Genomic DNA, 25,368 nt, shown 5'->3' with positions numbered 1-25,368 from the left:
CAAATCCATCCGGAAGCACAGCAATGAGGGACAGTGCAAGTCTGAGGGAAAAAAAGAAAAAGCTCATGTTCTTGCTATAGGAATCATTCTGAGAGAGAGAAGAGACTACCTGCAGCTGCTATTTTATCACCTGGTATTTGCTTTCTGTGACTTTAAAACAGTGGAGAAAATTCAGGTAAACGGTGCAGCTGGGCAGTGCAGGATGCATTGCTGTGTGAAAAGGCAGCTGAAGATCACCAAAATAATTTGGAGCAGCTTTGATGACACAAACATTACTGTGAGTACTGATTCCAACAGGAGTGAAAACATCAGAGGTGTTCAGCTGTGTTCAAGGATTGTGTTGATATGGTCTGATTTACAGCAGAGTAAACCAGCTGCAGAGATAGGTCTTCGGAGGAAGATTTCTTTGCGGTGTAAGAATTATACTTCCAGGTTCTGTTTTCTATGCTTTGACTGCACAATAAATATTTTTTTCTTAGTTTGCTTAATATTCTTGATAACTACCAGTTGCTGTGGAGCCACGAACCTTTTCTGCCTGTTAGCCAACTGCAAATAATTGTCCTTAAAATCTCATGCAAAAAGAGCAACCCAAAAGACCAACACCCAGAGCTGAAAACAGTATGTTTCTTGGAGATTTTGGTAAGACTTGAATCTGTTTTTTTAATGACTAATCATTCAGGCATGCAGTGGATTTATGGAGAGTTAGTTACTGAATGTCAGCCAAACTCTGGGAATTGTTTTGGTACATTGCCTCAGGCAGGGCAAATGTGGTGCTACCAGGCAGCAGCTCACAGGAAAGGGTTGTGATGCAAAAGAGTGGATTTTTAGGAGCAAAAGCAATTTGTTAGTGAAGTTGCCTAGATTGAAAGATCCATGTGGGGGAAATATGGGACACTTGTATATCATAGGTAAAAAAGTCACTTGGAAATTGCTATTGCACGTAATAGGGAAAAAATACCTGAGAGGACAAAAAGCACAGGCAGGTCAGAGTTTGAGGAAATTGTCCAATAGCAGCTGTTCCCAGCTCATTGAATTTTTGTTTTCAGTTTGGTTTCAGACTGATTTGAGCCAGACCCAGTATTTTCCTCCCATTTCTGGTAAATCTGAAGTTCCTCTGATCCTTTTCAGCTAGATCGGGGTTCTCGTTAGTACTTGTGCTCACAGCAAGATGCCGTTCTCCTCAGCAACAGCTAAAGGCCTCCAGGCAGGTCCACTGTATGTGTCTGCCCCCAGGCTGGACATCCCAAAACCGTAATGGGCATATCGTGGGGCAGACTGGGGAACCACCAGATTTCCTCTCTTTGATACTTGTAAGCCCAGTTATTCTTTAGTTGTGGACATATTCCGTCCAGAAAAAGAAAGTTGTCTCTTTTTTCCCTTCCTTTGCTGGCCTGTGCTTCCTACGTGATCCCTCTGAGCTGCGGTTGACATCTACTACCCGGCTGGGAGGGGAAGCACGGGTGAAAAAGCACAGCACCTGAGCTGGACGCAGAGAGGGGCCCCGCACTCCTCCCTGGGTGCCTGTGCTCGCTCTGAAAACAGCGAGAAGCGAGGCAGTAGCAGGCGCTGGGTGCCGAGACACCCCCGTGGAACCAGCCGTGCACTGAAAGCGCAGTATGGGCTGAAATCTGTGGCCCAGTGTTTTATACTTAATGTTTCCAGTACCACAAGCTTTAGAGAAAGGTGAGAGGTGCTTGAATTATCTGGCTATAAAGGAAGTTACTTTTAAATGTCTTAAAGCAACGTATGCTTTGAAATACAAGATTGTCAGTCTTGCACTGTGTTGGAAGAGTAATTTTGCTCTTCAGATAGAACGACAGCACAGTTCTGGGTGCTGCTACCTGTTTCAGTTGTCCCCTGTATTGCTGACAAGGGTTTAAAAAAAAAAAAAAAAGACTCTTTTGAGAACTCAAATCTGCGGAGTTGATTAAATCTATTTCTTAAGTATCAAGAAATAGGTAGTTAATGCTTAGGAAACTGGCCTGGGTGAGCCACCCTCCTGCAGGAGCAGGCCCGGTGTCCCCAAGGCAGAGCTAATTTAGTGAGTATTCAGTGATGGAAATAATGAGAACCACCTGACTTGCCACATGAACTTTTAATAAACACAGATATTTTTGTTTCCTCCACGAAATCATTAGAGGGAAGTGCTTTGGGACCCCAACTGAAACCCATGTGGGTTTCCAGTGTCCTCCAACCATTCAGCGCCGTCCCAAGACTTGGTTTACGTGCCTGCAAGTGCTGGCAGCAGGCGAAAATCTGTCAGGAAAAAAAAAGAGAAAAAAAAAAAAAAAAAAAAAAAAAAAAAAAAGCAAGCTGGGCTGTAAGCGGGACGGTTGTGGGCGAGGGCCCGGCCCGCCGGCCGGAGCCCGCGGGGGGCGGAACGCTGGTGCGCGGAACGCGGGGCGCAGCTCCCGTTGCCAGCCGGCAGCGCCGGGAGGACGGGCCGCCGCGGCCTGGGCGCGATGTGGGGCCGCGTCCGTGGCTGGGCCGGCGTGGCCGTGCGCTCCTGGGAGGCGGCGGGGAGGCCGCAGAGGTACCGTCGCCTCCCGTGAATCCTTCACACGGGGGAGAGGGTGGGTGGGTGGGTGGGTGGCTTTGCCGGGCGGTGTCCACGGCAGCGCCGCGCGTCGCCCCGAGCCGCGGCTCTCTGAGGGGGGACGAGGCTCCCTCAGCTCCCCGGGTAAAGCCGCTCCTGCTCGCTGCGGGTGGCGGGGCCGGCCCGCCGTGGGCCTCGTGTTTTTAGCGACTTTCTCCCGCGACTGTGGCGCTTGTAGCGGGGTGCGGGGTGCCCGCCCGCCGCCGCCCGGCCTTCGGCTGCCGGGTGCGTGGGGGGGGCTCGGGCCCGAGGCCGTCTGTCCGGCTGGGGCTGCGTGGTGTTGGCACCCGTGGGCCGGGGCCGTGGGGGCCGAGGGGAGCGGTTTGGGTTGCGTTGCTTCCTTCGGAGGACACGCTGCGAGCGTGATTTTTGCAGCGTGGGCAGGAGCAGAGTGGTGCTGCGTGTCGGCGGGGGTACCTGCCCAAAGCGCGGGCCAGAAGTAATAGTTGGAAGTTCGTTTTTATTTGTACTAAAAGACTTTTAACTGCGCTTAATGAAAAGTCATCTATTTATGTAATTATTTATTTATCCAAAAGTAAGTTGTGTGATTGATCGATTTATTTATTTATTTATTTATTTATTTATTCATTCATTCATTCATTCAAAGCTCCTCAATAATTTTGAACGAGCTGATACTGTGATAGCCTCTCGTATAAAGCAGCCTGGTTTCTTCTGTGTTTTGCTCTCTAAGCCTCAGCTTCCAAGCAGAAGGCAAACCTGATGGTAGGTGAAATACAGTAACGCAGACTGCAGTGTGCTACTGGCTATAAATGTTTAAGGCTTGCAGTCTTGCTGTGTTTTTCTGGCGGTGTGAGCAGAGATCTCTGAATGGATAGTTTTAAGGAGTGTGCAGCCTGAATTAATGAAAAACATGTGTTTGAAAAAGATCTGTGGGGAGCTGCTCAGTGTAAAACAGCAGGGCTCCTACCATCTCCTCAATAATGTGGTTCCGAAGCCTTCCTTAAATTTCTCTCTTGCTTCTCCACGTCAAAATTTAGGGTTTAATGCTGACAATTGAATGCCGACAATTTATTAAGTGTGGAGTGACTGAAATAATCTGGTGCCACAAAAGCACAAAAAGCACAAAAGCAGATTTTTCCTTTTTAGCTAGAGGGGTGTGTGTGTGTGTGTGCGCGTAAGGTATGTCAAAATTCCTTCAGTTTTGTTGAAGTGTTTTAAGATCTACTGAAGCCCTCTATTTTGAATAGAAATAAATATTTAATTGTAAGGGTTTTTTCCCTTATTTTAGTAACTTGAAGGTGAGTTTTAAACTAAACAAGTAGCTGTGAATTTAAAGATTTAACATTTCATTTTAGAATGTTAAAGAGTCAAAGTGTTAGAGAGTTCTTTGAAATTTATGGGAGTTTTTCCAGAGAATCCAGTTGTGTCTGTGTTGCAGCAGTATCCTGATCAGCTCCCTGCTGTCCCTGGCTTCACATAGTTGCCTGCACTGTGCCAATTTTAGCTACTTTGCAGTAATGTGGTAAACTAGGTAGAGGAGCTGTTCCAGAGGGAAAAATAACCAAAACAGCTTTTTTGTTACTGGGTTATTTTGTAGGAGGATCCATTTCCTCATATGGCTGCACAAATGCTTGGCTGCTATTTTGCAGGACGTAGGGTAGGGGAATGTGATCCATAGTAGTGCCACTTGTGTGAAACGATGTGAAGCTAGATGTGTGTGTACAGTCTTTTTTCAGGCAGCTAGGAGTGGTCTCTTTGTTGCCTCATTTGAAGAGTTTCAGTGAGTTTTCTGTAATACTAATGAATTTTAAGTATCAGATACCAGTAGATTGAAACTGTCTGCTGCCTAATGCAGAGATACTTTAAAAGTTTTAAGTTCATAGATTAAACACACTTTATTTGTGGAGGAAATAAAGTTGTTTACTTGACTTTTTTTGTGATGAAGAAACTATAAATAATCAGGAGATTTAAATGGCTCTTCTCAAAAGTCAAAAGGTGCATGTTTGACATGTACTGAACACGCTCAGTTTGCGCTTGGTTAGGCCTAGACAGTTGTAACTGATGGTTTCTTTGTAGACATACAAAATTCAGCCTTGGACCCTAGTTGTAACTTCTGATTTTTATTTATTTATTTATTTTTAAAACTTTGTATATCATCTAGCAAAATACAGAAACTCTTCAGCACAAGCAGCGTGCTTTCTACTGAGAATGATAAACTTGCTGCTTCTAACGACAGCACCACTGAAGTGGCATCGAAGAGTCAGGAGGGTGCAGCAGAAACACCAAAGCAGAAGTTGCTAGACATTATTGGTAATATGAAAGTAGAAGTGAGCTACAGGAATAAACTCCAACAGTTAAAAGCACGTGAAGTCAAAAAGCAAGACACAAACAAGCTGGAAGGCCCGGACAGTGAACATGCTGTGCTTCAGCAAACTACAGAAGACATCCAGCGGTAAAGTATAACAAACTTTTGTTAGTCTGTTTTCTCCTTTTTTTTTTTCAGATTTTTTTTTTTTTTTTAATTATCTAGGACAAAAAATAGCATCATACATCATTTCCAAGTATGGAAAAGAATCTTGTAAGGGAATGTGCTGTACAGATGTAGATTGCAGTAAATCGCAGGGAAGAATCTGGACAAAAGACACTGTATACTTTCTACCTTTTCTGCACTGAGCATCTGCCTGCGGAAGGTTATTGTAACAGGAGGGGGAGAATATTGTTCAGATAAAATACAATAAAACTGAGGAAGAAGATAAAAAATTTGCGAATGGCACCATGGTTGTCAAGTCTTGCGAGTGGCTCCCCGCCGCTGTGTGTCCCAGCATGGCCATGACCCCCCGGCTCTATGCTGCCTCTGGTCTTCGAGCTTCGCGCCCCAGGGGCTGTGCAGTGGCACAGGGCTCCCATTTTCACAGGTTTGAGAACAAGAGGTGCTCAGTGTCATTTGGCAGCTGACGATTACTGCAACATAGGGCAAACCCAGCCGACCCCCTGGCCGCTCCCATTTGGGATAATGTGTAACTGTAACTTCTGAGTTAAGACATAAAATGACGGTAGGAAATGACTAAATATATTAAGGCACTTTGTTTTGGTTTGTTTTTTCTGTATCTGTTGTGTCTCTTACAGAGGCAAGCCTTTAAATCCCAAACTGGTGGAGGCTGCTTCTGCAGTTGCGTCTTCCCTACCGTTCAACAAGAAGCAGACAGAATCAGAACTACTTGCACAACTAAGAAGACACGAAGAAACCACAGATATACAGAAAAAGGAGGGAATTGTTAACATACGGTCTGTTTATTGAATTTTACTCTCAATAATGTTTGAAATTCCGATTTTGCAATATCATCTTGAAGGTGACTGGGTTCTGTGTTGGAAAAATGGCCCTAAAAGATACGTTTGGACAGGTTACCCTTGGAATTAACGACTGTTGGGAACACCATTGGTCTGGTTATACTGAACTCCCTAAATTTTGCCATCCTCGTTCTAAAATGGTTTTGCAGAAATGGAATTGTTTCCCTGCCCAGGACCATTACTTCCTTGGACAGGGTAGCAAAATAACAGATTTTTTTTTTTTTTTCCCCCAAGTTTCCAAAATTCTCACACAATGGATGGATTTGTAGACATTTCAGACGTTCTGTCTGGACTGGTGAATTTTCATGACAGCTCTGCAGAACTGAACTAGAGCAGCTCTATTTATAGCCCCACCCTTCCTTACAAAACTTTCCAGTCAACCTAAGAAACTCATCTCTTGGCTTAACTCCGTTTCCAGTGTGGTTTTCAAGCAGATGAGAAACATTTGTTTGGAAACTAAAACAGTTGTGGATACTGCTCTTTTGGATGATGGCTGAAGACAGATTTTTCGTTCGTGGTTTTTTTTGGTTTTTTTTTTTTTTTTTTTTTTTTTTTTTCCAGCTAGTAGTCATATAACTACTCAGAAAATAAGGCATTAAATCCAGGTGAAATGCTGAACTAAACAGAAAATGTCAGAGAAAATCTTCAGGAAAATAGGATTTTTGAAACCTTTACTTATGGCTGTTTGTGAGCTGCAAGCTGCTTATCTTATTTTATTCCGTGAAAATTAATTTGTCCCAAACCAGGATTTAAGTTTCGCCCATTATTGTATTGTTATTTGTAGGTTGCTCCTAGGGATCAATAAAGGATTTGCTTTGTATATTTATCAGCGAACTGCAAACAGAGTAGCCAATAAACTAATAATGCTTGTGGTTGATGGCTGCCCTTTATGGGAGGGAATACTAAGGAATGGTGTGACAGGTGCTTGCGAATAGATCGAGTTAGATGGTTACAGATAGATTGGGAGGCACAGTGGTCAGTGAATAACTTTGTTAAACAAGATGCATGTTCTTCAGAGGTTGTCCAGGGAAAAGGGAGAGAAATTGTGCAAGTTTCCATTTCAGCTTAGCCTGTATTGATGATTCTGTCTACCAAGAGCGCTAATGGTGGTTGTGGAGAGCAGAATGAAATTCTTTCCAAATGTGTGAAATCTGTGCTGTTTGAGGAGGAAGTATAGTTTTAGGTAGCACGTGCAAGCATCTCCAAAGCCTGGGGGTGTGGTCTGTTTTCATAATGTCCTTTCAGCATGAATGCAGGAGATCTGAGGAACTTGACAGAAGCTTCTCTCCCCAGGGGCTCTTGGAGCCAAAACGAATAGCTTTACACCAAACAGCCAGACCTCTGATCTTTTTTGTTGTTGTTGTTTTTTCTGTGCAGTATTACCAAAAACTTGAGACACTTCCTAATGTAAGGAGGATAAGTAAGGACTATTTTTATATAAAACATATGTTCATTAAACTATTAATTCCCAGTGAGGTCGTTCCATCTCTGTCATTGTGGTTTACAGAAGAGCAGAGTACACAGTTGTGTTAATAATGGCATTGGCTGTGGGTGGCCAACTTAAACGTAATTAAGACCTACTTCAGTACCTGATAAGATGTTGGAGGACTGTACTGATACTGACTGAGCTAATGCATGCCGAGGCTAACCTCATACGTGCCTGCATCTATTCTTTAAGGTATACATACTGTTCTTTAAATGTGGTTTGTCTGCCTACTGGCATCAAGGGCTTGCTGTCCTCACCACCCACTGCATTTTTCCTGAAGCACTTAGCCAGCTGTGACTGCTGTGGAAGAGAGAAGGTGTCTAAGGAAGTTGTATAAGCAAAAAGTTTTTTTTTTTTCTTCTGACAGTTTAAATTTTTTAGAAATATAAAAGCTGAAGTGCCTGCAGCTGTATGGTACTTCCATATAGTTGATTGATGGGTTAACATGTGCTACTACAATATTTTATAACATTCTTGTGCATGAATCACTATGGTTAAAAAATGGTTAAAAAAATGCATTTTCCTCAACCAAAACCAGCCTCTTTGGTTGGCTAGGAATGTCATGGCTGGCTTGCTGTGCTTTGAGTTGTCAAGTTGTACTCTCGGAGGCAGCTTTGTACACTAGCTTGTTTACCCCTGGGAATATACTTCCTCACCTCTGTGTGAGTTGTGGTGTGTGTGTCTCTCCTCCCCTCCCCCCAATATGCTGAAAAGTTCCATTTTCTTCCTTAACGGTTAGGTAACAATTTGAAACTCTTATCGGTGCGTGAGCTTTCAAGAAAGACCAGCAACTCCTGATTTTCATGACTTAAAACTTGGTTAATAGTAACCTTTCACAGTCAGACTCTGAGATAAATGTGGTACTTTCAGCTTTCTGATCAGCGTGTTAAAATTTTTATTTTAAAAAGCCCAGCAGGCATCAGATGTGCTTGGACATGACTTTATACTCCAGAATACTCCAGTCTACATAAGGCACTAAAATGCTTTTAATTTATTAGAAGACAATTAATTTTATTCATACGTGATTATTTTGTGTTGAATTTTATTTGATAACAAGAAAATACGAGCGATTTAACTTCTAATTTTTTACAGAAAAGTTTTGTATTCAATATACTGACACGTTGTAAAAGCCAGTATATATCCCTCTGTTATTAAAACTGTTTAAAAATGAGGTAACTTTACAAGCAGTAGAGACATTAAATGCTCAACTGCAAAAAACTGGGGTACTGCTATTGAGATTTGATATGTAATAAATTGTATATTGTCCAGCTCTCTTGGTTTGTAGTAACTTTTTTCCCGAATTGTGGCATGACCTCCAGAGGTCACTGTTGTATGCAGTTGTCTTGTTGCCTTGTTTTGTAGACAGTGTGAGGACAGCGTGTTCGCTAGGAGGGGAAAATATTAACGATACAGGAATTTATTTTTCTCAGCGTGGGATGAAGTTTCATTCAGTGGAAATTACAACAGCACTATACCAAAATAAAATCTGTAGCGCTACACGTGGAAATTTCAGCTCCTGTTCTGGGTGAAGAAGAAGAAGAGTAATTCAGAGCTTTAGGCTAGAGTCTATCAGCTTCTCGTGTCTCCATTTTTAGTATTATAATTATTGGTTGGTAATCAGGAAGGAGAGAGAATTTGTGGGTGTTGCAAAGGCTCTACCTCTTCCCATCTCTGGAAGGCAGGAGTATCTAGGAACTTTGGTTTTTAACCTCATGAATTTAGGTTTTCAACCTCATGCTGGGACACGAGGTAGTATCTAACCACAGTAGATAAACTGGAGTTGGAGTATGACTTCAGAATCTGATGCTTTTTGTTACAGAAGGCGTTAAAACATCTTTGTAGTTTTATTTTTAGTTAATACAGGGTCACTTTTAATGATGGAGTGGTGAATGTTCCTGCCAGAAATGTTCATATACCAGTGATAGTGTGACGTTGGGACTTCCCAGTGAGAAATACGATAAGATCGACCACGTGTGCTGATAGCTTGGTGGCACGGTCTGTCCAGACCTACTGTGCAAAACTCCAAATAAATCAACATCAGCCGTGAGGAGAGCTTCTCTGAGCAAGCCTGATCCCCCTGCAGCAGGGGAGCACTGCAGCCTTTTAGGTGGCAGCCGAGTCAGGCAGTTGGGCTCGGCTGTGTGTGGCTGACCTTATGAATTATGTCCCCTTGACCCTCAGAAGTGTGGCAAGCCTCTGGCCCAACACCAGCTAACTAATGCCAGTAGGCTCTCCATAGAGTAATTTCTAGTGTGGGATACGCAACTAATCTGAGATTCTTTCTTCTTTAAGATTAAAATGAGATTATTTAAAACTTGTTTTCAGCTGCCTTTCTTTCAGAATAGGTGCTTGAAGAGCTGTGCTATTCTTGTTCTGCCATTTGAAACCACATCTAAGACAGAAGAGAAATCCTACTGTGTTGCTGTGGCAATTAGCTTTTACAATTTTCCAGAAGTATTTCTTTCTTGTCAGTAAAAATCTCTTTTGACTTAAGCTGCCAAAGACATAGTTTGAATTTCATTCAGATTTTCATAAAATGGGTATGCAGTATTTTTTACGTGGCCTGTTTTTATTTTTTGAGACCGTATTTATGTCTTAAAACTTGAGCACTGCAATTTTGGATGACTGCGTGTTACTGGAAACGCTTGGGCGGAGAGGATAGCTGTGAGGAAGAATTACCAGCTTTGGTCTTTGCCAGCCAACAGACTGACCAGTTAAGGGCACTGCCTGGCGGAGGCAGCAAGGTGGTGTGTTTTGTCCTTAGCGTTCAGAATGCGCTGCATGCAGCACTGGAAGAGATCAGAGCATTTGCTCTCCACGAATGATTTTGACAACAGAGTTACAAAGGAGGACGTGGTCTGTTAATGCTATAATATGATTATGCAATGCTGGAGGTTGCAGTGGTTCAGGAAAGGTGACCTACTTATTAGGGTGGCATGATTGACCCACGTCAGGTGATGTGTGAAGGCAAGCTTTCTTTTGGTCTGTAGCAGCACAGCTCTGTCCCTGGGCAGTGTTGGTTCCTGTCCAAAAAGCTGGTGACTTATACCTCTCTATTTCAGTGTATTCCTTATATCCGGAGAAATTCCTCGTTTACTTAAGCAAAACATACCTAGTGCACTTTGTGAATATTGGTATGCAGATATATGACACTTTTTTTTAGTTATAAACTAAATAATATTCAAAGAAAGCATTCATTGTAGATTTAGTAGGTTAAAATAGCACTTTTCATTTCATTTATCTAGAATGTAACGACTGATGTGATTTAAAAAGTAAGACTTGAATGTTTAATGACTCAAAAATGGGTGTATTTTGTAAGGAATGTATAATTCTGTCTTACAGGGGCTTATGAAACCAACTGAGAGTAGAGCTTCTGGTTAGTACCTATGACAGACTTCCTTGCTTTGTTGAGTTCTTAGCTTCATGTTTTTAATTTCAGGAATGTTATTTCAGAAATGGCAGTTAAGAGGCAGTCCCCAGCTCAGAGAGATGTGAGAATATCCGCACGTGTTTCCTTGGAGATGGATGAGGATGGTCAAAGAATCAAGCCTGGAAAATTGTCATCTCAGTCTTTTGACTCCAGAAGGTATTACTGTTGTGTTCCCTTCCAATAGAAGGAGTGTGCAATCAATTACTAATGGTTAATATATTAAATTTAGTTGTATGTATTCATGTTACCATGGTATTTCAGAGCTTTAAAGAAATTACTTAAGTAATTTTCAAGGAAAGTACTGTTAGGGTTGAAATAAACTTCTGGGAGAACGCACTAGTTAATGCTAAGCAGCTAATCAAATAATTTTAGATAATTAAAAAGACATGGTGCTGAAATGTAACTGTGTTTGTTTTAACTAGTTTAAATTATTCTCACTTATGCATAATACAATTTTGTACCACTTTTTGGGAAATGGAGGCTTTGAAGGCTTACTTTCATCTACTGGAAAACTTCGATAAATGTTTTGTATCTAGAAAAGTTTCATCCATTCTGTTAGGGTTTTAAAGAGATTTTAAAGGGTTTTTTTATTTTTTTTACCACCTTGTTGCAACTAATAAGTCATTTTGTGATTAATTTCTCTGTTGTCTGTGATGTTATAATTGTTTATGAAATGAACTTTTTAACTTACGATTTCAGGACACTTCTTAAATTTATCTTGCTGCTGGTTTGTGGCCAGTCTATTTCTTAATGAATTAAGGAGTGCTCTTAATTTTTTGTTTTATTGCTGTAAGCTGTGTTTTCTTGCCTGTAGTCTTTCGATTTTCCCATGGCAGCTCATCAGCGCATACCTTCTCAATATGTTCTTTCTCTAGCGGTTCTGTTTTTGTAAGATTAACTTCTCTAATCATGAATTTATTTTGCAAATTAATCCCCTTTTCTTGGGGTTAGGGGCTGGAAGTTGAGGGAGTAATTTGTGTTTAGATAGATAATACTGAGGACAGAATTTAGATAACTAAGGAAAGAACCAAAACAAAACCAAACCCCCTAAATTTTTGGGTGATGAGATGTACAATGTTCAGCCCTCTTTGGCTGAGACATCTATTTCAGTATATCACAAATAAAAAATTGTGGCTTCCCATAAGGAACAAACTGGAATGTATGCCTTGGGCCAGGTAGATCATGCAGAAACGTCAAAGTGGCGGCTTATAGCCAGTCATTAAAAGAACTTAACCTGCTTGCTGAAATGTTACTGAGGAGCTTCCTTGTTCTTGAACGGCCAAACTGTTAAGGTGTGTTAGGGAAGTATCTCTTGGGCCTCCGCACTGTTGTGAGGCCAGAAAGCAGTGTTTTCTCTTCCTGATGCAAAGCTTGTCGAAAGTGCCAGAGGGGCTCCTTGTAACGGAGGTTGAAGGGAAGAAGTGGAACAGGGTTCTTGACGAAGCCCTCTCGACTTAGGTATTTCTGTCCTGGGGTTTTCATTCAGCTATATATAAGCTGCCAATTTGAGCAGCAAGGCAACTGGCTTTATTATCAGCTGCTGAATAGCTCTAGATATTTTTAATCTAGGGATAATTAACAGAGTTGGTAGTCACATGAAAATAACTTCGTTGATGCGCTGTGATTCTTGACTGATTATGAGAAATACTTTAAATAAAGTGTTGGATTAAAAGTTTCTCAAAGTTTGAAAGAATAGAAATAATATGATCTAGAAGCATGAACTGAAAACCTGAGCTATTACATGCTTGTACAGTGTATGTTATTTTATATCTTTGCTGAACTTTATTAACATACTGCAAAGTGAATTTCACTTATGTTTGAGAACATTTATTAAATTTATGACATGTGAGAAGCTGTCTTGCCCTCTTTGTGTGATGAAACTGTATTTGGCATATAACTTCAGGAGCAGTACTCTAAAATACTTTTAAAATCCCTGTAATGAGCAAACCGCCTCCAGTTTAAGTCCTGAGTTTCCTCCTGCATCCCTCAAGATTGTAACAGGTATACTTATATATTGATAATATGAAAAGAGCAGGTTGGGAAGAGGATCTAAGATTAAATCAAGTTAGTAGAGTTCAGTGAAATGAGTGGTGTAGCTTTATGGTAATTTGAACTAGTAATTTTAAAATAAATGTTCTTCCAAGTCATGCTTGTATCTTCAGCCAATGTTATTGGGAATTACAGATAGGAAAATGCAATCCTAAATCAACATTCTTTTAAGGTTCTGTAGTTAGACTGCTCTGTGCTGAAACAGATCCAGGGTAGTTACATCAGTAAAATGTAATATGACAAGAGCAGGTTTGCAGAAGTAGTTGTGGCCATCAGAAATCTGCAATAAATCCAGAGAGGTAAAATTTTAAGGTCAGGAAGGGCAAGTATTGCCAGGGTAACAGTGGATATGTAATAATATAAAGTAGGAACTATTGTAATTTCAGTGGAAATCTGGAAGATTATATGATTAAAAGAATGATTTGTTCTAAAGTTCAGTGTGTTTACAGTAAAGGCATTGTTTTCTCTTTGTTTCTGTTTATAAGAAAGTTTATTTTGATTACTCTTGGATTTTTAATTTTTTTCAGTATAGGTTTATGCTAAATATAAATATGTTTAAAAAATAGATGATCAGAGTGAAATATTTTTATGTTCAGAAGAGAGAGCATCAGGGTGATGCTATTTAAAATATACAGATATACTTTGTGTGTTTGCCATATGGCAGAGAAGGTGGCTATGAAATCTTCCAAAAGGCTATTTATGTCATAAGGCAGGAATTTTTTGGTTTAGCTGTTGCCTTTTCTATTCCTGAATTGTGCAATATTTTTTACAGGGAAAAAGCCCAAATCACCAGATTCACTTTTTAGTTGCAACTTTGTAAAATTGCTTGAGTACTGTGGTTTGATACTGTTTAGCTGCTTTCAGAATCCTAAATATTTCAGTAGAAGATGGCTGCAAATATAATGTTTGATTTATGCTCATTCTTTCCCTGGGAAATGTTTTGGGAAGCTCTGTTGCAGGCAAATAATAAAGTCATAAACACTTTCTCTGGTTAAAAGCCTGAGGATTTAGTGAGAGACACTATCTCCTTTTTTTTTTTTTTTTTTTTTCTCTAGAGATCTGTTCATGAGAATATTTTGTGCTTTTAAATTTGTTATCTGGCAATGTTGTGAAGTGTTGTGAAATACTAAATATCATTTTTCTTTTTTGTTTATAGAAGTCTCAAAGTAGGAAGGCGGCTTAATATATTCACTAAGGCTTCTAAAGAAACAGAAAACGGACTGGAAACAGGTTAGTGGAAATTCAATAATGAAAAACCCTGTGAAGCCAAGATCTGAATTTTTAGAATATCAAGAAATTGACTGTTGTGAAGGAGACTTACGACCTGTTAACTTCCTGCTTTCAGAATTATAAAAAACCAAATACTTTAATGTAACTCTGATTTTTTTAGTAAGCAAAACTTCCATGCAGTGTAATAGATCAGTGTTTTCTGTACTAATCAGGAAAGTCTGTTGCTGAACTTGAAGGGTAAAACTGGCTTTTTGTCCCTAAGGCCAGTCTGTCTTCTGGGAATGTAAAACCAGCCCGGAGAATGGGTGTGTTGGCTCCAGTAGCTTATTTGGTCAAGTTGCGAACTTGCTGCATTCATTTTATGGCAAAGAAACAGAAGGCTGTGGTCCTAGGGAAACAAGCGTGCCCCATGGGTGGCTAAGCATGAGTAGGGTGGGGAAAACCCAGAATCATTTGATTGCTTTGTGGCCCTCTCTTGTTTAGTGTTGTAGGTGTAGTTTGAAAGACCCTGTGAGCGGCTGACAAACGACACCTCGCTTTACCTACTGTAAAGCTCTTCATATGAGTTTAGAATCAGAGAATGGTTTGGGTTGGAAAGGGACCTTTGAAAGTCATCTAGTCCGACCCTTTGCAATAAGCAGATCTTCAGCTACATCAGGTTGCTCAGATCCTGTCCAACCTGACCTTGAATGTTTCCAGGGATGGGGCTTCTATCTGCTCTCTGGGCAACCCATTCTAGTGTTTCACCACGCTCATTGTAAAAAATTTCTAGTTTGAATCTGCCATCTTTTAGTTTAAAACCGTTACCCCTTGTCCTATTGCAGCAGGCCCTATTAAAGTCTGGCCTCATCTTTCTCATAAGCCCCTTTTAAGCACTGAAAGGCCTCAGTAAGGTCTCCCCGGAGCCTTCTCTTCTCCAGGCTGAACAACCCCAACTCTCTCAGCCCGGCCTCATAGGAGAGCTGTTCCAGCCCTCTGATCGTTTTTGTGGCCCTCCTCTGGGCCCACGCCAACAGGTCCCTGTCTGTCTTGTGCTGAGGATTCCAGAGCTGGCTGCAGCACTCCAGGTGGGGTTTTACCAGAGCGTAGCAGAGGGGGAGAATCGCCTCCCTTGACCTGCTGGCCAGACTTCTTTTTATGAAGTCAGTTGGCTTTCTGGGCTGTGAAGGCCCATTGCTGGCTCACGCCCAGTTTTTCAGCCACCAGGATCCCCAAGTCCTCGGGGCTGTTCCCACAGCTGTATTGATATCAGGAGTCGCACGACCTTGCACTTGGCCTTGTTGAACCTTAGGAGGTTCACATGGGCCCGCTTCTCAAGCTTGTCCAGGTTCCTTTGGCTGGCATCCTGTCCTTCAGGCGTGTCAGTGGCATCACTCGGCTTGGTGTCAGCTGCAAATTTGCTGAGGATGTACTCGATCTCGCTGTCTCTGAAGTTGATGAAGACACTAAACACTGCTGGTCCCAGTACGGGCCCCGGGGGGACGCCGCTTGTCGCTGAGCTCCATCCAGACATTTTGCTGTTGACCACTGATCTCCAGGTGCGACCGTCCAGCCAGTTTCTTAGCCTCCAAATACAGATGCCAAAACTCACGTAAGATGACAAAAGCCAGGTGTGACTCACCGTCCTGTTCACTGAATGGCACAGCTCTGCGGGAGCAGCCAGCGCCGCAGCACGGGGACGGCTTTGGCGCATGGCGATTTAGCTTTGCTGCAGACTGGGATTTGGCCAAGAGTTTGTGAATATGGGCGAGCCATGTAAAGAACTCCCCTACTTTTCTTCCTGAACAATGAAACTGTGCGTTGTTAGCACTGGTCTTTAGTAGGCCGATTTCCCTAAGTTATTCAGAGGCCCTTTAGAAAAAAGACTGTATTCCAGTGTGCTGACTTAGAACTATATATAAAGCTAGCAGCTGCAGAAATAGTATTCTTCTCTGATACCTTAGAAAATTATATGCATTTGTTTCCGTTTCAAGAGTAGGACTGTTAGTTTTTGCCAGATTCTATCTCAGTAGTTTTTTCCTTTTCCCCCCCCCCCAGTTGAAACGCTGGGGAGAAATTAATTTGTTTACTTAACCTATTTAGTAAAATGTCAGATAGTGCTATTTGCATATTTCCAAGCAGCTGTGAGCTTTCTGAATGCAGCCCCCTCTGTGGTGGACTATGAAGGTTGCTTATTAGAAGGGGATTCGATTTGCTGTTTTTTAAGACTGCCGATTTCCTTAAAATAGGCCCATTTTACATACAAAAACATAATGTATGATGCAGTGTTTGTTTTCATCTATCTTGACAAATAGGGTCTTCAAGTAACTGGCCTATGAGTTGAATCAAATTTTCTCAGGTAGAATGGTAGGAATTTCACCTTTCTTTTTTTGCATGAGCCCAGTGCAGATGCAATAGCACATAGTAGTCACCCTAGATAAAAAGTTGAGATACGCTTTTTTTTTAACACACAATTTGTGCACATTCCAGTTTTGTAAGAGAGCAAGTGGAGTTTATTGGACCTGTAATTAAAGAATTAAGCTTCTTTCAGCTTTTTATGTGGTGTTTTCTTGTTCGATTCTAGGTAGCCTGGAGGAAATCTACAATATATTCTAATCCAGGAAATTTATTACTTGGCTTACTGGCTAAGCCTGATGACCAAAAATTGTTTTGTGTTAATCTCTGGAAATACCAGTGTGATACTTGATACCTTGATTCATTTGCTTTCACTTTCTTGGCTCGTGTTAGTGGAGATAATGAATTAAAATATTGTCTGTACATGACAGAACAGCAAGTTCTGTGTTATGTATTGAATATTTATTTTGAAAACCTGAATATTAACTGGAAAGTATGTTGGCATCCTGAAAAAAAATTATTCATAACTGTTAACGTAAAATATAAGGATTCTTTTCTGTTTCACAGAGGTGAAAATAAAATCTTTATTACCTTTGCTGCAAGCTTGAAAAAAATAGTTTCTGCTCTCTTCCATTAGAAGATTTATTAGTTGCGCATTATTAGAAGATATTCTTAAAGATGTAGACAATAATTTAATTCCGGCATGGTTTCTCATGTTGTCTTGTATCTGTATTTTATTCCTGCCTCCAGCCTTCAAATAGAAGTAGGCAACTAGGGAATATAGATCTGGAAATCTCCCTGCTAAGTAATAACTAATTTGGAAAAGTATCTTCTGATTTAACACAAAAAATGAAAACCCTTTTCAGTACATAAAAATACTGTTTGCCCTTTCATTTTGTTTATTTTTTTAAAGGAGGGGGGAAATTTTTTTTTTTTTTTTAAATCCAACTGAGTTGTAAGCCACTGAGCCACAGGTGAATTTGTATCTTAAGTTTCGGATCCTTACACTTATGAGTGGTAAAATAATAGCTGATTGGCCATGATCCACTTCAAATGGACCGTAGGATTTGAATTCACATCAAGATCTTTGTTCCAGGGAGCTGAGGGTGGATTGATAACGGGGGGGAGACAAGAAAACAGAGGGGAATGGGGACTTGGGCCAGCTCGTGAGACCCGGCCCGGGGCACGCCCAGCCCTTCCGCCCTGTCCCGCCGTGACAGCTTGTTCCCTTCGCTCCAGCCGTGCGGTTCAGTCTGGGCTCGTGACCAGTGCTCCTGGGTGGAGGGGCAGGAGCTTCTTAAGAGCAGCTCTGCTGCCCTGTGAGTACACTCTGATTTAAGGGAAAAAAAAAAAAAAAAAAAAAAAAAAAGTGTTAGGAAAGATGCATCCTTAAAAGGGACTGTTTGACTTGGGGAGAAGGATAGGAAATCGGGGCTTTTCAAGCCCAAGAGACAAAACTGGGATGCTTATGAGTGTTGGGGAAGAAATTGCCATCATCTGTGTATTGAATTGTCTCCCTGAAGGAGAGCATAGTTGCGAAGTGCCTGGAAACTCCTGTAGTAAGCAAGGTTCCTTTAGCAGAGTGCACCAGTCAAGGTCAGAGTTTGTTGTATGTACAATTTGTGAAAATCAAAAAGGAGAAAAGGACTGGAAGAATTAAATTCCTGTTCTGTGTGAAAGGCTTAAAGATAAATTGTCCCTTAGGAGTTCAGAATATGTTTTCACCAGACATTTGAGATTTTAATGGACGTTGATTTCAAGAGAGGATTCTCATTTGAGAAAGGTGATGCTGGCATCTTAAGGCAGAAAAATTTGCAGATGAAAGTATTAGTCTCTGTAGAGGTTAAAGGACTTTGTTTTAACTAATGAGAATTCTTTGGCATACTAACAGATCTTTACAAAATGTCTTTGTTAGTATCTCCACCAACAATCTGGGATCTGGAATTTGCTAAGGAGATTGCAGCAGTAACTGCACAGCCTCCCCGCAACGGTTTTGAGGAGATGATCCAGTGGACAAAAGAAGGAATACTGTGGGAGTTCCCAATTGACAATGAAGCTGGTACGTGCACTGTTAACTGTTATTATCTGTCTATATTTATCTTTATTGAGAGTTAGAGCATATTATGACCTGACTGTTTTAGCATAGTATTTCAGCTATGAGTCATGCATTTTATAGTAAACAAATACAGCTTTCCAACCGTCCCAAATCAGAGATGCTTCAAATAAACTCGTTCTGGCACTCTTCAGGTGAAGTCCTGCAGGTGGTTTGGCTGATCTGAGGACTGGCTGCTGCCAAAAAGGAGAGAACTCCCTCCCTCCCTCCCTCCCTCCCTCCCTCCCTCCCTCCCTCCCTCCCTCCCTCCCTCCTCCCTCCCTCCCTCCCTCCCTCCCTCCCTCCCTCCCTCCCTCCCTCCCTCCCTCCCTCCCTCCCTCCCTCCCTCCCTCCCTCCCTCCCTCCCTCCCTCCCTCCCTCCCTCCCTCCCTCCCTCCCTCCCTCCCTCCCTCCCTCCCTCCCTCCTCCCTCCCTCCCTCCCTCCCTCCCTCCCTCCCTCCCTCCCTCCCTCCCTCCCTCCCTCCCTCCCTCCCTCCCTCCCTCCCTCCCTCCCTCCCTCCCTCCCTCCCTCCCTCCCTCCCTCCCTCCCTCCCTCCCTCCCTCCCTCCCTCCCTCCCTCCCTCCCTCCCTCCCTCCCTCCCTCCCTCCCTCCCTCCCTCCCTCCCTCCCTCCCTCCCTCCCTCCTCCCTCCCTCCCTCCCTCCCTCCCTCCCTCCCTCCCTCCCTCCCTCCCTCCCTCCCTCCCTCCCTCCCTCCCTCCCTCCCTCCCTCCCTCCCTCCCTCCCTCCCTCCCTCCCTCCCTCCCTCCCTCCCTCCCTCCCTCCCTCCCTCCCTCCCTCCCTCCCTCCCTCCCTCCCTCCCTCCCTCCCTCCCTCCCTCCCTCCCTCCCTCCCTCCCTCCCTCCCTCCCTCCCTCCCTCCCTCCCTCCCTCCCTCCCTCCCTCCCTCCCTCCCTCCTCCCTCCCTCCCTCCCTCCCTCCCTCCCTCCCTCCCTCCCTCCCTCCCTCCCTCCCTCCCTCCCTCCCTCCCTCCCTCCCTCCCTCCCTCCCTCCCTCCCTCCCTCCCTCCCTCCCTCCCTCCCTCCCTCCCTCCCTCCCTCCCTCCCTCCCTCCCTCCCTCCCTCCCTCCCTCCCTCCCTCCCTCCCTCCCTCCCTCCCTCCCTCCCTCCCTCCCTCCCTCCCTCCCTCCCTCCCTCCCTCCCTCCCTCCCTCCCTCCCTCCCTCCCTCCCTCCCTCCCTCCCTCCCTCCCTCCCTCCCTCCCTCCCTCCCTCCCTCCCTCCCTCCCTCCCTCCCTCCCTCCCTCCCTCCCTCCCTCCCTCCCTCCCTCCCTCCCTCCCTCCCTCCCTCCCTCCCTCCCTCCCTCCCTCCCTCCCTCCCTCCCTCCCTCCCTCCCTCCCTCCCTCCCTCCCTCCCTCCCTCCCTCCCTCCCTCCCTCCCTCCCTCCCTCCCTCCCTCCCTCCCTCCCTCCCTCCCTCCCTCCCTCCCTCCCTCCCTCCCTCCCTCCCTCCCTCCCTCCCTCCCTCCCTCCCTCCCTCCCTCCCTCCCTCCCTCCCTCCCTCCCTCCCTCCCTCCGCTTTCAACACCAAAAGGCCGTTCAAGTCTATTACATAATACCTTTAACTATGCAACTTCTTTACAGAAGCTTCTAGCAGAGGATGGAGAATCTTAAAACTGGGGTGTGGGTTTCATAATGCTGATTCTGTTCTTCCGTGTGGCTCTCAGACCAAGTGACCAGCTGGATCCTAATCAGCTCTCTGCCAGTTCCATATCCGTGCCGCCGAGTCTTAAACAGTTTGCTCCCTTTGTTCTGGCTGTTTCATAAGAACAAGCAGTCACAATATTCACTCACTCTGGGCATCTATCTTAACTAGACATCTTTGTGCACTGTATTTAATTCTATTACCATTAAAAAAAAAAAAAAAAACAAACCCCCCCAAAAAAATCAAAACCCCAAAAAAACCAAACCAAAACAAACCAAACTCTGTGTGAAGTTAAGCCAGCAGAGAGAGAGCAAATGTTAAGGAAAGGAAGAACAACTACACACCACAAGTGTACACTTCAGGAAAGGGGACTTCACAACTTCAGGGGGAGCTTGGCAGTGGTTTTATTTTTTAAAAAAGACTTTGAAGACATCAAACAGAACTACTTTAGAATGATTCAGTGACCAAAAGCAAAACAGGTTAGTATCTGAAGCTGGGAGTCTTTTGAAAATCTGTCCTATACGGAGTTGCAAATTGCATAATGTGGTTCATTGTTTCTTAATGTTTATTCTCATCCTATTTTGGCAATTTCTTCACAGAATTTAATCACTGCTCCCAGAATTGATCTGTTCCATCATGTAGAAATCTGAGTATACTCTAGTCATGTTTTTGCAGGCTTAAAACCACTGTGGCCAATGGTTTTTCTGTTGTTGTAATGTGGCTGGAACCCTGCTGTCTGGGGCTGTAAGTGGACCAGGCGTCTTTGGCGGCCGATGGTTTTTCTGTTGCAGCAACGCGGCCGGAACCGTGCTGTCTGGGGTGGGACGGCGAACGGACAAAGAGTCTTTACATCTACTTAAACAAGAATCTTTATTGATTTGTCCGCAAAGACTAGTCATGTGGAAAATTCCAGTGCGGCGTTCCAAAATCTATCACCTCTCAGGTTGAAATATCAAGTCGGTAAATTCCATCCTATCAATCTGCCAGCCACGGGCTGTTAATCGGATCAGGTGTGTCAAAACTCAGTTAAAACCTTGAGAACCTTGCTCCAGTTATATCAACCTACTGTAATTTCAGTGGCTCTGCAAAAGAAAGATGCCCCTTCCTGCTGTTAATTTTGCAGTTCTGTAACAGTCATTTCCCCCAATAGGAGGACATTACCTCAGCTCGTGCTGTAGCAAGAAACATCTGATTTTTCTTTTATGCCACAAGCACGCGGCTTTAAAAACATAACTGTAATGACATTTTCTATCGAGGAAGCACATATACTCAACTTTTAGCATTCTGAAAGCCTTTAAAATTTTAAATGGAATATCGGAAAGAAGGGAGAGTGCTTAACTTTCCCTTGGCTGCAGAGCATCTCTGGTGTTCTCGTTAGAGTGCTTTCGCAAGGCACTGTGCTGCGCTTTGCGGCATCAGGGCAAGGTCCTGGCTTTTAAAACGTCCCTGGCCTTGGTGTGAAGGCCAGAAGATGTGGCTAGACATGCTGGCTTGCTGCAGTGGCCAGTAGCAGTCTTCCCCCCTGTTCCCCTCTGCCCTGTTGGCTGCTCCTGCCTGCCTCTCCTTTCCCTTATCTGATGCAGCTGAAGTCACTCTTAGGCAGAAAACTACTTTTTTTTTCCCTCCGAGCTCTGATTAATTTTTACCAGATTAGCAAACCATTAGTATAGCTTGCGAAACATCGTTGTCACTCCTCCTCCTTTCTGCCTGCCTCTTCTGCTTCTAGTAGCTTCAGTTCTGCTCCGTGAGTTGCCATGGGAAGAAGTTGGGGAAAACGTTGATTTCTGCCACTTTTAAAAATGATTTATGCGCATTTATGCCTTGATGACTCAAATCCTGAGGAATGCAGTTGTTAAAAAGGACAGTGCAGATTACTGGTACCACTTTGCTTTAGCACCTCACTCTGAGGAGCAAATGCTTTTGGTGGGCCAGAGATTGTTACGACAGAAGTGATAGGTTTAAGGGGAGTCTCGGAAAATTAATGCCTCGGTTGCCTCTGATGGCTTCTGTAGGCAAAAGTTCAAGTCCTGTTTTGCTGCGGTGCTCTTCCCAGCAGAGAAGCATTGGATCAGTTTGCCAAGGGAGGTGGCAAACATTACACAACTATTTTAGAGGGGTTGCTTTTACTAATTCTGGGTCTATTCTAGGGACCTGCTGTAAGAGCACAATTTATCTCATTCGAAAGCTCCTAGAATCCTAGAATGGTTTGTGTTGGAAGGGACCTTTAAAGATCATCTGGTCCACAGCCTCTGCCATGAGCAGGGACCCCTTCCACTAGGTCAGGATACTTGGTCATCTTTCTAGCATGTCAGCAACACTCCCCATACGGGTGGACATCCGCATGTGAGATGTCATCTTTAAGGGGTCATGGCGTGGAAGGGTTAGTGTTTTAGCTAGAGAAATTCCCCAGGCTTTCTGTCTTGTAGTGTGAAGGGGATTGGAAATAGGATATTGAGAGTGAGTGGCTTCTTGCTTTAATAAAGAAAATCCTCCACCTTAGAGTCCCACCGTGCATGCTCTTTCAGATGAGGTTTCTGAGGACCGTGCAGGGGAGGCTGAGGGACGGGCTGCTTGTTCTCGTGCAGCAGGAGTTATGGCTTGCTGGGGGTGGGGGGAGCCACGCGAGCGTATCTCATCTAATCATTTCCCACCAGAGGGCTCGGCCTTTGATGCTTTGGGCAATTGTGGTTTCTTTTTGTGATGCACACTGTATTTTTTTGAGGACTGAAATACGCGGTTTAACTGAAATGCTTGGACCTAGCACTTCATCCCTAAACTATGTGTCATGTCTTTGACAAACGGGAGATGGAAATATATGATGTAATATTTTCTTCTGACCCGCATCTTTGTGAGACTATAAATAGTTTTATTTCTTTCACGTTAGAGGTGAAAATTGGTGAAATTATTAATTAAACGTAATCTCTCCTGATACCCTGTACCAGTCCCCAAAAGAAGAGCATCCAGAAGGCCAAACTCTACTGCCAGGTTCTTTCAGTAGTGTGCTCATTGCTTTAGTTCTCTTGGGTTTTTGTGACCAGCAAAAGTATGGAAATCTGGAAAGGCTGTTAGCTTGTAAAGCAACCAGCAACATCCAGGGACAGTGAGGTTCCACCTTCCCTTGCTGGGGGAAAGTCAGTGTGGGTGGCATGGTAAAAGGACAATTTCTGTGCTTCTGTAAGGGGACAGAGGTTTCCAAGCACAGCAGAAACACACCTTCTGAAGCAGAGATGACCTTTTTTTTTGTGTGTTTTTGTTGTTGTTGTTGTTGTTGTTGTTCCTTTTAACTTAAAGGAAAAAGAAGAGAACTTGTGAAAAAGGAAACGTGCTTTCTTTTTCAAGGACAGGGGAGATAAATGTGGCATGTAGCTGGTATTGATCCACTCACACATTTCTGGGAAAAATATAAGTATTTCCCAGCTCTTTCAGATATTGCGGTACCTGAAGTTTAAAGCAGGAAAGAAACAGTGCAGCCTTAATGAATACAAGCTGAGAGACTCCTCCGTCCCAGAGGTGTGCATCATTTCTTCTGAAACTGTAGAAGCTCTAACACAGGAGGGAGCCTAGGACTGACATGGCTTAATTACTTCAGTTCTAATACTACCGATTTAATGTTGTCAAATAATACATAATTTCCTAGGTAGTATAGAAAACCATGTACTTTTATGGTCTAGACTTCCCATTTTTGTCACCTGGAGATGTTCATATGCAATATATTTCTCTAGTAATAGATTTTTTTTCTTAAAGGTGCAAATGTAATTTACAAATCTATAGCAAATTGGGATCAACTGAAAATTTTCATGTATCCCTAACTGAGGAAAAAATCTTTCAGTTGCAGATCCAAGTTTGCCTTGTTTTTTTTAATCTCAGAATTGGGAACTGTGGAAGCAGCCTTTTTTCTGTATGTAGGAATTTGTGTTCCGAGTCTTTGTCTCGTGTATGCTAGCATCATGGTATGAACAACAGCAGAGGAAATCCGCAGGACAGAACAAAAATTTACCGTGAGATCTGAGCTGTGCTTGATTGGAGATCTGCAGTAATCCCTTGCCCCATGCTCCTGTGGATGCTTTTGAATGCATCATTTTTATGCTAGTTATGACTTAAAAGTAGCAGCTGCAGAGATACACAATGCTTTTACATCAGCATACACTTACAGATTTGGAAGGTGTTAAAAACCCCCAATTTTCTTTGCCCATTTGATAGCATTGGGACGTTAAAAGCATGACTTGGAATAAACATGCAGATGTGTGTTAGCTGTTCAGTATTGGATACTTGATAAAGTTGCCTAATTTCTTCACGACTATCTTGTATTCTTTAATATTCTGAAGAACTTAGGCAATCGGTGTTCTCTTACAGAATTTATTAAGAAAGTGTCCCCAGTCTAGAAGATGGTAGCCATGATGAATCAAAATTTTCGTGTGTTGAACAAACAAGTTATTAGCAAGAAAATTGATTTATTTTTTGACTTATTCTCCCTGCTCCCATGCTGGCATCAACTTTCAGCAAGATTACCAGCCAGAAAGATGAATTAAATATTCTTATAAATGAGAGCACAAAATGAAAGTAATATGGTAGACAGGAGTATGATATACACTGACATTTTTTGAGTGGAGGGAGAAATTAATGCTTTAAAATTCTGCAGTTTCTTCCACTTCTGTGTGATTGGCTTAACTATGCAAAAGAATTAAAAGGCACAGAACCGTTAATTTTAATTAAGTCTTTTTTGCAAACTACATAATTTTTTACTTTTATATTTGCTGTTATATTATGATGATAACTTTTTTTTGTTTGTATGTTTTTTTGGGTTTTTGTTTGTCCCTTCTGTTAGGGATGGAGGAAGATGCTGAATTTCATGAACATATCTTTCTGGAGAAACACCTCGAAGATTTTCCTAAGCAAGGACCTATTCGACACTTCATGGAACTAGTCATCTGTGGGCTTTCAAAAAACCCGTACCTCAGTGTTAAACAGAAGATTGAACATATTGAGTGGTTTCAGAAGTATTTTGAGGAAAAGAAGGAATTTCTTCAAGAGATTTGAGACTTGGGAAAGTGCTTAGCCTTGAAATGAAGAATCATTACGTTAAAATTGATGATTTCTTGTAATGGAAATAAATACTGTTAGTGCATAGCAATCATGTGACCCGAAAGTTGTAATTTAAATAATAAACTGAAAGGTCACGCTTT

At 42.9% G+C, this 25,368-nt stretch overlaps 1 protein-coding gene across 2 annotated transcripts; it reads left to right on the top strand.

Annotated features, from left to right (window-relative positions):
• The first annotated feature begins 2,402 nt into the window (after positions 1–2,402).
• Positions 2,403–25,368, top strand: LOC122154741 (28S ribosomal protein S31, mitochondrial-like). Of its 2 annotated transcripts, XM_042806164.1 has the most exons (8): positions 2,454–2,533; positions 3,204–3,319; positions 4,719–5,009; positions 5,684–5,842; positions 10,831–10,977; positions 14,027–14,100; positions 18,350–18,493; positions 25,011–25,368. In XM_042806164.1, exons 3-8 carry the CDS (start codon positions 4,873–4,875, stop codon positions 25,220–25,222), a joined length of 873 nt encoding a protein of 290 aa, XP_042662098.1. In that variant the 5' UTR covers positions 2,454–2,533; positions 3,204–3,319; positions 4,719–4,872; the 3' UTR covers positions 25,223–25,368. The 2 variants fall into 2 exon arrangements, with proteins under 2 accessions (XP_042662097.1, XP_042662098.1); XM_042806163.1 differs by lacking the exon at positions 3,204–3,319 and having other exon boundaries at positions 2,403–2,533.

This window comes from Tyto alba, unplaced genomic scaffold (genome assembly GCF_018691265.1).
Source record: "Tyto alba isolate M040663 unplaced genomic scaffold, T.alba_DEE_v4.0 Super-Scaffold_45, whole genome shotgun sequence".
Taxonomy (NCBI): Eukaryota; Metazoa; Chordata; class Aves; order Strigiformes; family Tytonidae; genus Tyto; species Tyto alba.
Note: the sequence above shows the minus strand (reverse complement) of the source record. Positions and strands in the feature narration are given on the sequence as shown.

Coding starts and splice junctions, on each gene's coding strand:
- LOC122154741 (XM_042806163.1), top strand. CDS start 2,463: ATGTGGGGCCGCGTCCGTGGCTGGGCCGGCGTGGCCGTGCGCTCCTGG. Junction 5,010..5,683: donor ACTACAGAAGACATCCAGCG/GTAAAGTATAAC, acceptor TGTCTCTTACAG/AGGCAAGCCTTTAAATCCCA. Junction 10,978..14,026: donor CAGTCTTTTGACTCCAGAAG/GTATTACTGTTG, acceptor TTTTGTTTATAG/AAGTCTCAAAGTAGGAAGGC.